The sequence below is a fragment of the Lissotriton helveticus genome, chromosome 8, assembly GCF_964261635.1.
Source record: "Lissotriton helveticus chromosome 8, aLisHel1.1, whole genome shotgun sequence".
In the NCBI taxonomy this organism is placed as follows: domain Eukaryota; kingdom Metazoa; phylum Chordata; class Amphibia; order Caudata; family Salamandridae; genus Lissotriton; species Lissotriton helveticus.
In genome coordinates, this window is record NC_136069.1 from 355,730,749 (window position 1) to 355,743,803 (window position 13,055).

General features: G+C 44.3%; 1 protein-coding gene across 1 annotated transcript in view; it reads right to left on the reverse strand.

Moving 5' to 3' along the window:
• HSPH1 (heat shock protein family H (Hsp110) member 1) overlaps nt 1-13,055 on the reverse strand; it is a 735,818-nt gene that overhangs the window by 439,247 nt on the left and 283,516 nt on the right. The window contains exon 12 of the mRNA XM_078656001.1: nt 1,414-1,533. Within this exon, the coding sequence (XP_078512127.1) occupies nt 1,414-1,533 (120 nt within the window). The remainder of the gene's footprint in view (nt 1-1,413; nt 1,534-13,055) is intronic.

Genomic DNA, 13,055 nt, shown 5'->3' on the forward strand with positions numbered 1-13,055 from the left:
ATATTGTCAAACTTAAAAAGGAGCAGTGGCTTACTTTCAACATCCATATGTTTGTGTCTTTCCATCAACCACTGGTGCTGAAACACAAATGTATCTGTATTCTTTGACAGTGCCACATAAACGAAACACATTTGTCTGTCTGACTCATGACGAGAGAATTCAGATTACGCAAGCCACCCAACCCACTGAGGTCCTGTTATTCCTAAAGATCCTCACAGAGAGGACAGAAAAAAAAATTGTCCCTGATTATGAGTCTTTTTTGGGGGGTTTACGACCCAAAATGCACCAAATACTGCAGTTCCACTGGACAATGTGGGAGGCAGAGAAATACTACAGACTCGTCAAATTATTGTCCAATCTATTTAAACATTCCTTTTTTTAAAGAGTTTTCTAGCACTGTGGGTGGAAGTTATTTGCTTCAAGAAGACATGAAATTGTGAATCAGATATCCAAGAAGAAAAGCAAACAGGTCCAAAAGTAAGCGTAGTGAGCAACAACTTCTGGTACAAAAAGGTGTGCTGGTAAGGACCAGTTGTTTCAACATCTGGTGTGATAGCATTATCGGAAGATGCAGATCCTGCAAAGCCAACCAAAAAGGGGGAGCAGTGACCAAGCTTGAGGTTGTTTTCCCCAAAAATAACTTACTGGGCACAACTAGATCAGAGCCAAGTGGCGCATTGTGGCTTTGCACCTGAATTTGATGAAGATCAGTGTTTTATAGAACAAAAGTCACTCTGGAACTTAGAATGTGATCTAATAAACTTATTTTTAGAATTGTATGGTCTTCCGGCTCTGCCTGGCAGGATAGATTACACAGTTAAATGTACAGAGAATTGGAAACTTTTCCGGTGCAATTCATGGCCTTGAAGGGTTTTGCAAATCTTTGCCTGGGAGACTTTTGGAACAAATGGCATGAACATCAAGTCCAAATGGCATTGTCACACATAGATGAGAGGTACATGTCTATATCCATCGATCACTTGTAGACCTTGTAATACAAAACAGCACTAAGCTCCTGAATGGTATTTTATACCAATAGTTCTATTTTAGCTTCTAGGATGTGGAGGGAAACAGAGTTCACTTCCTTTAATGCAGCCGGCATTTACTTCCCGGTGACATTTACCAGCAAAATAACAACAGGTTTTCAAAGAGAATGATAGTTTAGGATGGGTTTGAAAAGAATCCCAGTCTGAACGTCAAAAAATAAATCCCAGGCTCTGACTTCAACAGAACATAGATAAGCATGAATTATTATAAAATTAACTTTATCAAAACTCCTGTGTACTAGTTAAGAATGCATCAGTTTCATTAAATGGAAAGCATTTGCTACATTTATTTATTATAAGGAATACCTGTAGACAAATGGTCAGGTATAGCCAAGTGAAACATAAAAGGAGTTAAGGAGGCACTCACTTTCTCAACGTTGGTCATTGTGTCTTCTTCGCTAGGCTTTTCAGGAGATAAGGAATTTTGATCAACATCAGTTTTTGTCTTGCACTGTGTTCCAGCCTCACTGGATTCCTGGCTATTGTTCTGAAATTAAAACCAAGGATGTGTTGACTTCTGCATGGAAAACATTTCAAGAATAACTAATGCTTCCATTCATCCTCACTGCAAGATGGAAGAAAATGGTCCACCATTGTTTAAAAAAAAAAAAAATGTTTTACTTACGTTTTTACATTAGACCTCGTGGACATTTGTTTAAAATGTCTTTAAAATATTCACGCTGCAGGAACAGCACCACAGACTGCTAATGAATGCTATTAATAAATCACATTGGTTCAGGCTGCCACTGCATGGAATTACCGCCAGTTTGCTTAGATCATTAGATCATTCCAGCCACACATGGATCAAGAATTTTCCAAGGTAATTTAGAACAGCACAGCCTGCCACACACTGGATTCTAATCGGACCAGAACAAGTTAATGTGGGACATGGGTTATTTGTTTTACAATAAAACAAAGCGATGCGGGCTGAAATCCGTTATATTTGGAGATTGCATTACTCATTTTAGTAAGTCCAAATAAAATAACCACCTTAAAGGTTTTACCTCCTTATGGATAGAATTTAAAGCACTTCCTGATATCCAGCCACAAGAGTCGTTTTTCAGCTGGTGAAGATACGTTTGGTAAAAAACCTGTGCAACTCCACATGTTGATTCAGCCTGCGAGTACCTTATGGATGCTTTGAGCGATGTCAGAAGGTTGGTTTGATCAGTATGCAGAACTAATTGCCTACTGGGAACTTCTAGGTAGGAAGAACCTGTTCGTAGAACAGGGAGGTTTAGTAAGAAATCTGCAGCTAGATAGAATCTCTACCAGATACTGTATTACAGAAGGTAGGTCATTTTGATCATCTGATAGTCTTCCAGCAACAGATTCCTTACCTTACAATAGATACCAAGCAATACCTTCCCAGAGCTGCGTCTGCAAACTGGTTCCGACCAAAAAGTCCCAGAGGACCGAACCTGCAAAATGCCCATCACAAAAGACCCGACTTTCAAGGCAGTAGGGTTTGATGAGCATGTGCAAAGAACCCCACGTCCCAGTATGACAGATGAACAGGACAGGGACTTGGCGAGCCAAAGCAGTGCCTTTAGCTCTGGTGGAAGGAGGCTGCTATGCCTGCGGGGAGCAGATTTTAATGCTGAGCACAGTCCACCAAGAGATGGTCCTTTTCAGCACTGCTAGGCACTTCTTCGCTCCAGTAAACCCAACAAAAAGCTGATCAACTACTCCGTATTCCTTGATCTATGCAGAACAACAACGCTCTTTTTGGGTCTAGGTGATGGAGTCTTTCCTCTTCAGAGGGGTGAGGCGGAGCGAAGAACGCCTGCAGTGTGATGCTCTGGCCAACGGGGAAGGGTGTCACCACCTTTGGCAAGAAGAAAGCAGGTGTTCTCAGAACCAGGTTGCCTGCAAAGAGGCTGTCATATGGAGTATGGACAGAAAGAGATTGTAGGTAATTGATCCCTCTGGCCGATGTGATGGCCACCAAGAAGACTGTCTTGATTGTGAGTGGACTGATAGGGCAGCTGTGCATGTGTTTAAAAATGGAACACATGAGGAAGGTTAAAACCAAATTGAGGTCGTATTGGGAAATAACAAAAGGTTTGGGGGAAAACATATTTTGAAGACTTCTCATCCTGCAACTGTAAAAAACTGAGAGGGCTATAGGATACTCTTCAACTGTGCCCAGACCAAGGCCATGCCGGGCAAACAAATACACAAACACTTCGGACAAGGGTGCAGTTAAAGGATCAAAATGCTTATTATCAGTGCACCAGGCCACAAACTTGTCCCAAAGGCAAGAGTATATGGTCTTTGTTGATGCACACCTGGCTGCCAAAATGACTTTACTGACTTCAAAGATTGAAAGGTAAGGGGGTGGGAGGAGATTGAAGTCTCTTAGCTGTCACTGCTCAATCTCCATGCATGAAGGCGGAGTGTGCGCAGGTTTTGGTGCAGAATCCAGCCCTATTGCTGCGACAGGGGATCCTCCCAAAAGGAGCAGCCTGATCGGAGAACCGATGATCATGCTCAGGAGCTTGGGATAACATACTCTCTGTGCCCAGTCCAAAGCCATAAGGATGATTTGGGCCTTCTCGTTCCTGATTTTCTTTAAAAATTTGGGTAGAAAACTCCCAACAGGCAGAAGTGCCGACATTGAGCATTCTATGCAAAGGCAAACAGATCTAATTAAGGTTCTCCCCATTCGTGGAAAATACCTTGTCATCACCCTGAGGTGACGACATCATTCCTAATCCGCAAAGCATCTACTGCTGAATGAACCGCTCTGGCATTCAGAGATCCTACCAGGTATTGTAAAACCAGGAAAATGTCCTGCCACATCCAGAGGCAGAGGCTCCTGGCACGGTGACTAACAAGCTCCTGTCCTACTTGTAGCAGTACCACATGGCAGTAGTGTGGTCCATTAACACCTAAACCAACCTCCCATTGAAGGAAAAAGGAAGGCTTTTAAAGTCAAGTGAACCACACTTAACTCCTAAAGCTTGATATGGAGCTCAGACGCCTCCAGAGACCAGGTTCTCCTGATCTCCACCTTTCCTAGGTGGCCACCCCAGCCTAGGAGTGTCACATCTGCCACTACAGTGAGATATGGGTGTGGAGGGGCGATAGGTCTGTCGCTGACCCAATCCCAGTTTGTCGGCCACCAATGCAGATCTTTTGCAGTTCGCTCAAATATCTGGTCCCACTGTAGAGCATCAGAGCATGCACGTGTCAATGGCCATGCTTTACCAGTAGGATGCAGGAGGCCATTAGACTCAAACGCCTCACAGTCAGTTCCCCAACCCATGATTAAGGCTGAAAGTTCATATTCATAGCCTGAATATCCTGGACTTGCAGCTCTGGAAGATAGGTGAAGAATTTCAGTGTGTCCAGAATGACTCAGACGAAAGGAAGCCTCTGAGAGGAAGTCAGGTGTGACTCGGCACACAGATAGTGAATCCCAGCAAAGGCAGGAGGTCTGCAGTAGTCTGGAAAGGGGTAACAACTTACTGGGGCGAGCTAGTGGTCAAGGTAGGGGAAGACTGGAACCCCTGGCGTCCACAGATGGGCTGCCATCATCATCCCTACTGCAAATACACAAGGGGCGCTAGTAAGGCAAAGCGAAATAAAAAGTGCTCTTGGACCACCGCAAACAGCAGCTAACATTTGTGGGCCTGCAGGCCGCATATATGAAAATAGGCATCTTGTAGACCCAACGCTACCATCCAGCCTCCAGGGCACACATGACCTGAACCCATGTGAGCATTCTGAATTTATCCTTTGTCTGGAAGTAGTTGAGGGTTTAGGTCTAGTATAGGGCAGTGGCCTATGTCCTTTTATCTGTACCAGAAAGTAGAATTAATAGCCATCAAGACCTCCTTGATGGAATTCACTGCGTCCAGCTTGTAGCTCTGCATCATTGTGAGCGACCTAATGCCGAACTTTTGGCAATGCCAAACCACATTCTTAGATTTGCTCTGGTTAAGGTTTCTAAGTCCTCGCTGAACAACCCCTTGACTGTGTTGGCGAATTCTTACATGTAATGCTCTGTTTTTACTTTGGGCTAGGAGTAAACTACCTACGCAATTTTCTAGTGCATCGCAGAAGAATTATGCAAAAGTGTTTCAAAACCATTTCAATTAAGGAATATCCAGGGATACTCAGAAATTTCTGGGAGATCCAGAAATTGCACATCACTACCAAACCCTGCAAAAAGACGTGGCCAAGTTAGAAGATGGAAATTGCAGGGGAAACCTGTGCATCTTTGGGATGCCTGAGGGTTCAGAAGATTTATATGATTCTTGCATTTCCTATTTCGAAAAATGGAGCCCTCAAATGACAGGCGTAACCTTCAATAAGGATTTCAATTTTGCAAGGACATACCGGGTACCCTCCTTCAAATCTGACAACAGGCATACTACTCGCCAGATTGTCTGCCACCCGTTGAGATTTCAACATGCAAAGCTGATACGTAACTATGTGAACCACACTGGAGACAAGGAAGGGCTTCATTGCCCTTTGCACCAGATTCAAAGCCTCAAATCTGCAGTTTTTTTTCATCGGGGCTGCAAAATGTAGAGTTAATGCAAATGGGAGGTACCACATCTTCAATGATTCAAGGGACTTCCAGTTGTTCCTGGACGAAAGAGGAAACTCAACCTGCGCCCTCTACCAAATCCAAGACTTGATCCTCACCAAAGTCCACCATTTAAAGCTATATCCTTTTTCAATATTTGTGTGGGCTCACAGAGGCCTCTCTCTGCACCCATGTTAATAACAACTACCGAGCCCTCTCTAAATTTACGCATTCATACAATGTTCATACAATGTTACAGAGTTTTAGTGTTACACAATCTTCTAAAGTGTTATACGGTGATATATGCCTTCTTGTACACACAGCACATCGTGTCACCTTTGGTTTGGTGTCCCACTGGCAGCTCCCTCTGCCCCTTGATACTCACCACTTGCCACCGTACTCTGTCATACACATGGTCCAGACCCCATACAGGGGGCTGCAGGGTCCCAACAACTCTCCTCTCACTACTTCCAATTCTATGTAACCGGGTCCTTCAATATCATAATCTTTTCTTCAGTCACTCAATCCGATATCACGGATCGTTACGAGCTTCCATTCTTCATTCCATCGCCCATCAGAACAGGAGTATCCCTCCAGTCTAATCTTTTACAACACCACTTAAACCAAACAGGTGATCCCGGTTGATAATGAAATCCCAAATCTCACTGATCTCATGATTGATCACCGACTTTTGACCTTCCCATACTCACCAAAAATACTGCATTCCTGCAGTCCCTCCATGCCTATGAAACAACCCCTGCTACTATAGCTTCACTGGAATCCAAAACTCGTAGTCACTACACTTACTGATAACTAGACAATGTATTCTTTCAGTGTCAAAGACATTGAGCTTATAGGCCTGCACCATATAATCCTCTTTCTGTATGCAGAATTTCATTTATACATAGTTTGTTGTGAGACTGCGAGGGTGGGCATCACCTGTTGTGTTCTCCCTCACATTCATTGTTCACAGAGGGTTGGAGTATCATGGGAGTAACAAAGGCTCCCGAAGCCCAAGCGGTGCGAGACAATAAAGACTTGTCAAATGGCTTTTGAAATAGCCATTCTCCATTGAACCCTGGTGGGAACTGTGAAAGCGGACAAATGGCAAGACACAAATGTCTTCAATCCTATGCTTCCTCTGGAGGAGCAGTGTTCTGTTAATATGGAAATGTTAATTTTTCATTGTGCTGAAAATACCCATTTGTGCTTCGCATCTACACATTCCGAGTAAATTGTGCATGCCCCATTCTTTTTTCTGTAACATTTGTATGTATATTAGGCAATACTTTAAGTGATTATGTTTTGCAGTAGAGACGTAAGAAAATCCCCCGTGGGGAGGGGGGCAGACCTCCAGGGGACCCCTTCAGCAAAAGTGGTAAGTGGTGGGCTGGGGAGGGGTGGGCCCCATCCTTTCATTACGCCACTGTGGATTTTTTTTTTCTTCTCAAGACTACCCATCTTTTCCACAATTACAATCCACAATCCATGTGCTAACATCACCTAGCCAAGCTCCTACCTCTATAACTTCAATAATAGCACATTAGATAGTAACTTAAAATTTGAATCTCTAAATGTCTTTTTTTTAATACACTTTATTAATGACTGCAAGATTGACATGATGTATCACAGAATTATGAAAGTATTAGACAGTCCTTTTAATTTTTCCCCGTCCCTAATCTGCCGGGCACATAAATCATATCATCGTCCCATTTGCAATTGAGTATATCCCTTATCAGAAGCAAATCAGTATTTCGTAGACATGACCCAGCTTATCAATTAGGAGCATTTTCAGTAGTAGTAGTCGAGGGCAAGACCACATCATGTGGATAAAATCTGCTTCCCCCCCCCCCCCACCCACCCCGTAGCGAGGGCAACAATGAGGGTAGTCCGGGAACATACGATGTATTCTCTTGGGGGTGAGATAAGCCCTACGGAGCACTATCGTTTGAATAAATTTGAATCTGACATTACCGGTCCCATGTAATATAATAGGTGTACTAGTTCATGCTGTGTGGGTTTAGTTCATTGTGGTGTCCAAGTGGTCCTAATATATTGTGTCACCGTGGCATGTAGCAAGTATAAGCGTGGTGGAGCGCCAGTGATCTGCACAAAAGTTTCATGGTCCATTAGGGCATCATCCCCAAAAAAGGAATCTACTTCCTCCAGCCCACTATCTGTCCATCCTTGAAGTCTATTTCATGTGAGTCTACCCTGCGGCGTGGGCATGCCTAATAAAGGGCTGTTCGCCGCGTAGGGTGGTATCGCCGACGTGTATGAAAGGGCTTTCCTCCCAACAAATTAAAGCGGTTTTTAGCAAGGGGTGCAATCTGGAGGAATTCGGGTCCTGGGCAACAATAAAGAATGGAGTTCTCCCCGATTAAGTCTTTCCGGCGTGAAGCCGATCTCATGCAAATTCCTACCCGCAGTCCAATAGGAAAGCCATTGGAGGTGACTAGCGTAGTAGTATCCCCGAAAGTCGGGGGCCCCTAGCCCGCCTGCCATCGTTCCCAGCTGAAGTTTCCGAAGGCTGATCCGTCTCCGGCGTGCCCCCCCAAATAAGAGTGATCAAGATTGTATTCAGTGTACCAAAAATAGATTGAGGGAGATTCACTGGTAGATTCACGAAATAATACAGGAGGCGAGGGAGCATAACCATTTTTGAAATGGCGATTCTTTCCATCACTGATAGGGGCAAGGAGGTCCAGAACCCTACACTACTTCGGAGTCTCGTTATTGCACTTTGGATGTTACCATCAATCTGATCTTCTGGTGTCCTATACACCTGTATACCCAGGTACTTAAAGGTAGTAAGGGCAACCGGCATACAATGTGTGCCAACCCGTATGTGGGTTAGTTGTGGTGTCTCTCGGAAGAAAAAACTGATTGACTTTACAGGGTTTATCGCTAGTCCTGATAACTGCTCAAACGTGTCAAACAAGTCAGGCATCGGATTGTGATCTGCTGTAAGGTCACGGAGATATAACAGAATGTCGTACATAGATATAAGATGGTGCGTTCCGTCAATAGGGGTGCCCAGGCGACCAGCAGTTCTCCGACGGGATAAGGCCAAGGGTTCAAGGGCAAGCACAAACAACAATGGGGACAAGGGGCAGCCCTGTCTCGTACCTCTGTATACCCTATAACGGTCTGAGATATATCGACCAGTGCGAGCCCTGGCCGTAGGATATGCATACAATAAGTGGACCCACTTTAGGAAATTATCCGGAAACCCAAATCTTTTCAAAGACTCAAACATAAATTCCCAAGACAGAGAGTCAAATGCTTGTTTGAGGTCAAGCGCTATACACCCCGCGTGGGGGGAGCTTGCGTGAAGTAGTTGACATGATCGAGTGCAATCTACGAGTGTTCAGAGAAGTGCTACGATTTGGAAGAAATCCACACTGATCTTGGTGAATAAGGGTGGAGAGGTGTGACTGTATACGGTTTGCAAGGGCCTTACTTAGAATCTTGTATTCAGTAGAGAGCAAGGAGAGTGGTCTATAGTTGGTAATTTCTAGCACGTCTCGTCCCGGCTTAGGTATGGATGCAACTAACGCTTGCATGGTGGAGTCGGGTAGGTGGCCAGTATCGAACGCTACCCTATAGACAGTTTCCAGTATCGGCACTAGAAGTTCAGAGTACGTTAGGTAAAACTCCACAGGGAGACCATCCATGCCAGGTGTCGTATTGCGTTTAGGCTCTTAATCGCTGCCCATATCTCATGTTGGGTAATGGGGCCATCAATATCTTTCTTTGTATCTTCCGACAGTGTCGGGAAGGGGAGATCTTGTAGGAACTCATCGATCCTTGCACCGTCTATTGGCTTGGGGGTGTATAGAGCGCTTGGAGATGGTCGCGAAATGCGGTATTTATTTCCGCTTGCGTGTTGACTATGATGCCCATCTAGTTACGGATACTGGTTATGTTTGGCGGATCAGGTTGATCCTTCACCAGACGGGCAAGCAGTGAGGTGGATCTGTCAGCCTCGGTGTGTTTCCGCTGAGTGTATTCCCTGTAGTCTATTACCCTGAGCGTCTCTAACGTTTCAGCGTGTTCAATGTGGGCTGTTTGCAACTCTCCTTTCCTCCCTGGGTCGAGGGCTGCATCCTTCTCCAGTGTCTGCAGTCTATTCTCTACTTCGCAAAGTTTCTGGTGCATCTCCTGTCTAGCCCCTACTAGTTGTCCTATCGTCGATGCCCTGACCACTACCTTTAGGGCGTCCCACTCTATCAAATTCGAGGAGGCAGTATTCCAATTCTCTCTCAGGTAATTAGAGATAGTGGTAGATAATAATGAACGAAAGGGAGCGTCCTCCAGCACCCTACCCCAGAGAAGCGTGAGTGTCAGGGGTCTACGGTCAGAAAAGGTCTTAGCTAGGTATTCTGATCCCCTATGGCCGTGATGATAGCCCTGGAGCACAGGAAGCGGTCGATCCTAGTGTGGAGGTTGTGTATTGGAGAATAAAAAGAATCTTCCTTATGTGTGTGGTGGAGACTTTACCGGGCATCAGATAATGTCCAGCCGTCTACCCAGGAGGTGAATTGCTTGGTCAATCTGTTCGTTACAGAGGCCTGAAGTGGGGGATGCGATCTATCTAATCCTATGTCTAGTATCGCATTCCAGTCCCCTCCAAGAGCCGAAGGGATCCCATCCCAGTCCGCCAAAACCGTTCCCAGCCTGTATAGGAATTTATCTTGATCAAAAGTTGGAGCATAAATGCTACCCAGGACCAGCAAGGAGCCATCCAGAGTTCCCTTCACTAAGATATATCTCCCCTGGTCGTCTACTCGACGTTCAAGCTCAACAAATGGGATCCCATGTCGTACCCAGATAGCTGCCCCCCAAGCAAAGGCCGAATAATTTGTAGAATAAATGCGTCCCCTCCATTTTTTCCGCATCTTCTGAGTTTCAGCGTTGTGAGGTGGGATTCCTGGAGGAACGCAATGTGTGTTCGGTGTCAAAGGAGGAACGCATGAATACGGTGGCGTTTCTGAATTGATACTAACCCCCGCACATTCCATGTGAGTAAATTATAGGAACATGAACAAAACAGGGATTGGAAGGTCCAAGGGAATATTTACCGACCAGACACCACTATAACCCCCTAAACATACATGATATAACAACAACGAATAGTGGTGGGTCAAAAAACCAGAAATGACTAACTGTGCAACTGGCAGGCTATGTAAATCAACTATGTTAGTAACCTAACATTACTCAGATCGGGATGGTACTTCATTCATGTTTTGAAGAAAAATACCCATCAGTATTCAACCTGAACCGCCCTTTTCATCATATGGGTGCCTTCATACCACGAAGGAAGATGATCTACACCAGTCATTGGAAAGTTAGACTGGAGCTGGACCCAGTGATGTATATCCAGACTATGGGCGACAGGAGACTACTGTTAAGCAGTGCAAGTGAAAAGTGTGGGGTAAAAAAGGGTGACAGAGTGCTGTTTAAAATTAGATAGACAGGAGGAAAACAATTTTAATAAACACCTCGCTGCTTCTAAATCAATAAAAAAGTAGTGCGAATCTAGTAGTTTGATAAATAGCTACTAGTATCTTCTAGGTTGGTCGACATGTTTCTGGTGATTAAAGGACCCCAGTGGTGTCCACTGCTTTCTTCAGGACCTATAACGCTACTGCTTAAGAAACAAAACTGTGAAATATGAAGTGAAAAAAATATCACCTGGTTTTTTTTGATAGTCATTCTCCCAGCTGGTTGTTTCATAGCCCAAGCGATCAGAACATCAATTGACAGTTGCACAAGAAGACAAAAACACAGTTAGTACACACTAGATATCCTATTTTTCACATTATTTATTATATCTAGTCTGTCTCAGCTTGGCGATGAATATTTCATTTCGCCCTCATTCTGTCACTTATGTGTCAACAGAAATGATATCATCCTTATCTCGGTGATTCACTTACCGATTTATATAGGAGAGAAAAGCTCCACCTCACCTGGCTACGGCTCAGGTAGTTGAAGCACCGCTCTGAAGGGAAGAAGAAAAACAAATGGACATGTCAGCTACTGCTGACTTCACAAGAGCCCTCTCAATGACTCGGTGTGCGTTGAGAAAAACATTGTCTGGTAGTTAAAAATAAAAAGCCCTTGGTTATTTGGCAAAGCTAGGGCTAGAAACAACAGCACTCCTCTCATTGTTTATAGACAGAGTACTGCTGTGAAGTCAGCGAGGACCCGATTACTGGTGATATTGTCATATCCATCGCTACACGTCATTCTATTTTAGTTTTGTTGTCACAGACATTGTTGCCTGAAACATGCTGCAAACACAGCGTATATGTCAAAAGTGTTCGCCGTTTCAATTCGTCTAAACATATAATATTTAAAAACAGCGCTTTTTAAGGTTTTAGTGCGCTGAAATATAGACGTTTCAGCAAAAGAAGCATAGTATCATAAACACTGTTTTGCAATCTAGTTTAGACTCGCTGATATTGTTATCAGCGCTAATACAGCCTCTAGCACAAGATCGCCGATTTCATTTACCTGCTCTTGGCTTGTTAACAGGTCCGACGATATTCAGACCGGATACCAAGGCGGGGGGTAGCGATTGTATTCCTTACCTGGCCGTCGGTACTCCAGGCGTCCCTCTGGGCCGATCGGGGAGGTACCGGACGGCCAGGATAGTCGCCTGTTTACTTCCTCACGGCGCGCGGACGTGATGACGTCATCCGCACGCACTATCACGTGGTTACACGAATCATGGGAGTTGTAGTCAAGAATAGACTTACAGCGCGATGTCGTGCAATAAACTTAGACTAACATGACGTACTGGGTTGATGTGGTACACAAATCTTGCTAGAAATGACAATCTGTCAAAGTGCAATGCGAGCCCCAAGGTAGATGATCAATGATCAAAAGATTCAAGTACGTCCCTCATATGTCCAGGGACACCTAAATACCGAACCTCAAGCCCTACCTTACAGTTAGACTGGCAGTGCCTTGTTTATACTCATATCGAATTAAGGTTTACTAAAGGGTCAGATTTTTTACACTGGATTGCTATTCTGCACCTAGAGTGACCATAGGATGTTATGTAATGTCCAAGTATAGTGTCATCAGTATACCTCGCAGTGGACATATTATCTCTCTTGTTATTAGAGCCAGAGCTACAATCAGCAGAGGTGAGGGTACAGTGATAGGTGAATGAGTCCATATTTACTCATAGAGACATCCATGGAATGGCATCATTCAAACCTTCTTTGTCAGAATTAAGAGTATATATCCATTTCTGTTCTTTCCTGAACAAAAATATTTGGACATCTGTTATATGGCTGGGTATCAGGGGTTGTTCTATTATGGTCCATGTGAAGTCGCTATGGACATGTCCTACCTCAATAAAGTGATTCGTCAATTTCGTTGATTGCTTCTGGCATCTGATCGTGCTTTTATGCTCAGAAATGCGTGTTTTCATTTTTCTTGTGGTCATGCCCACA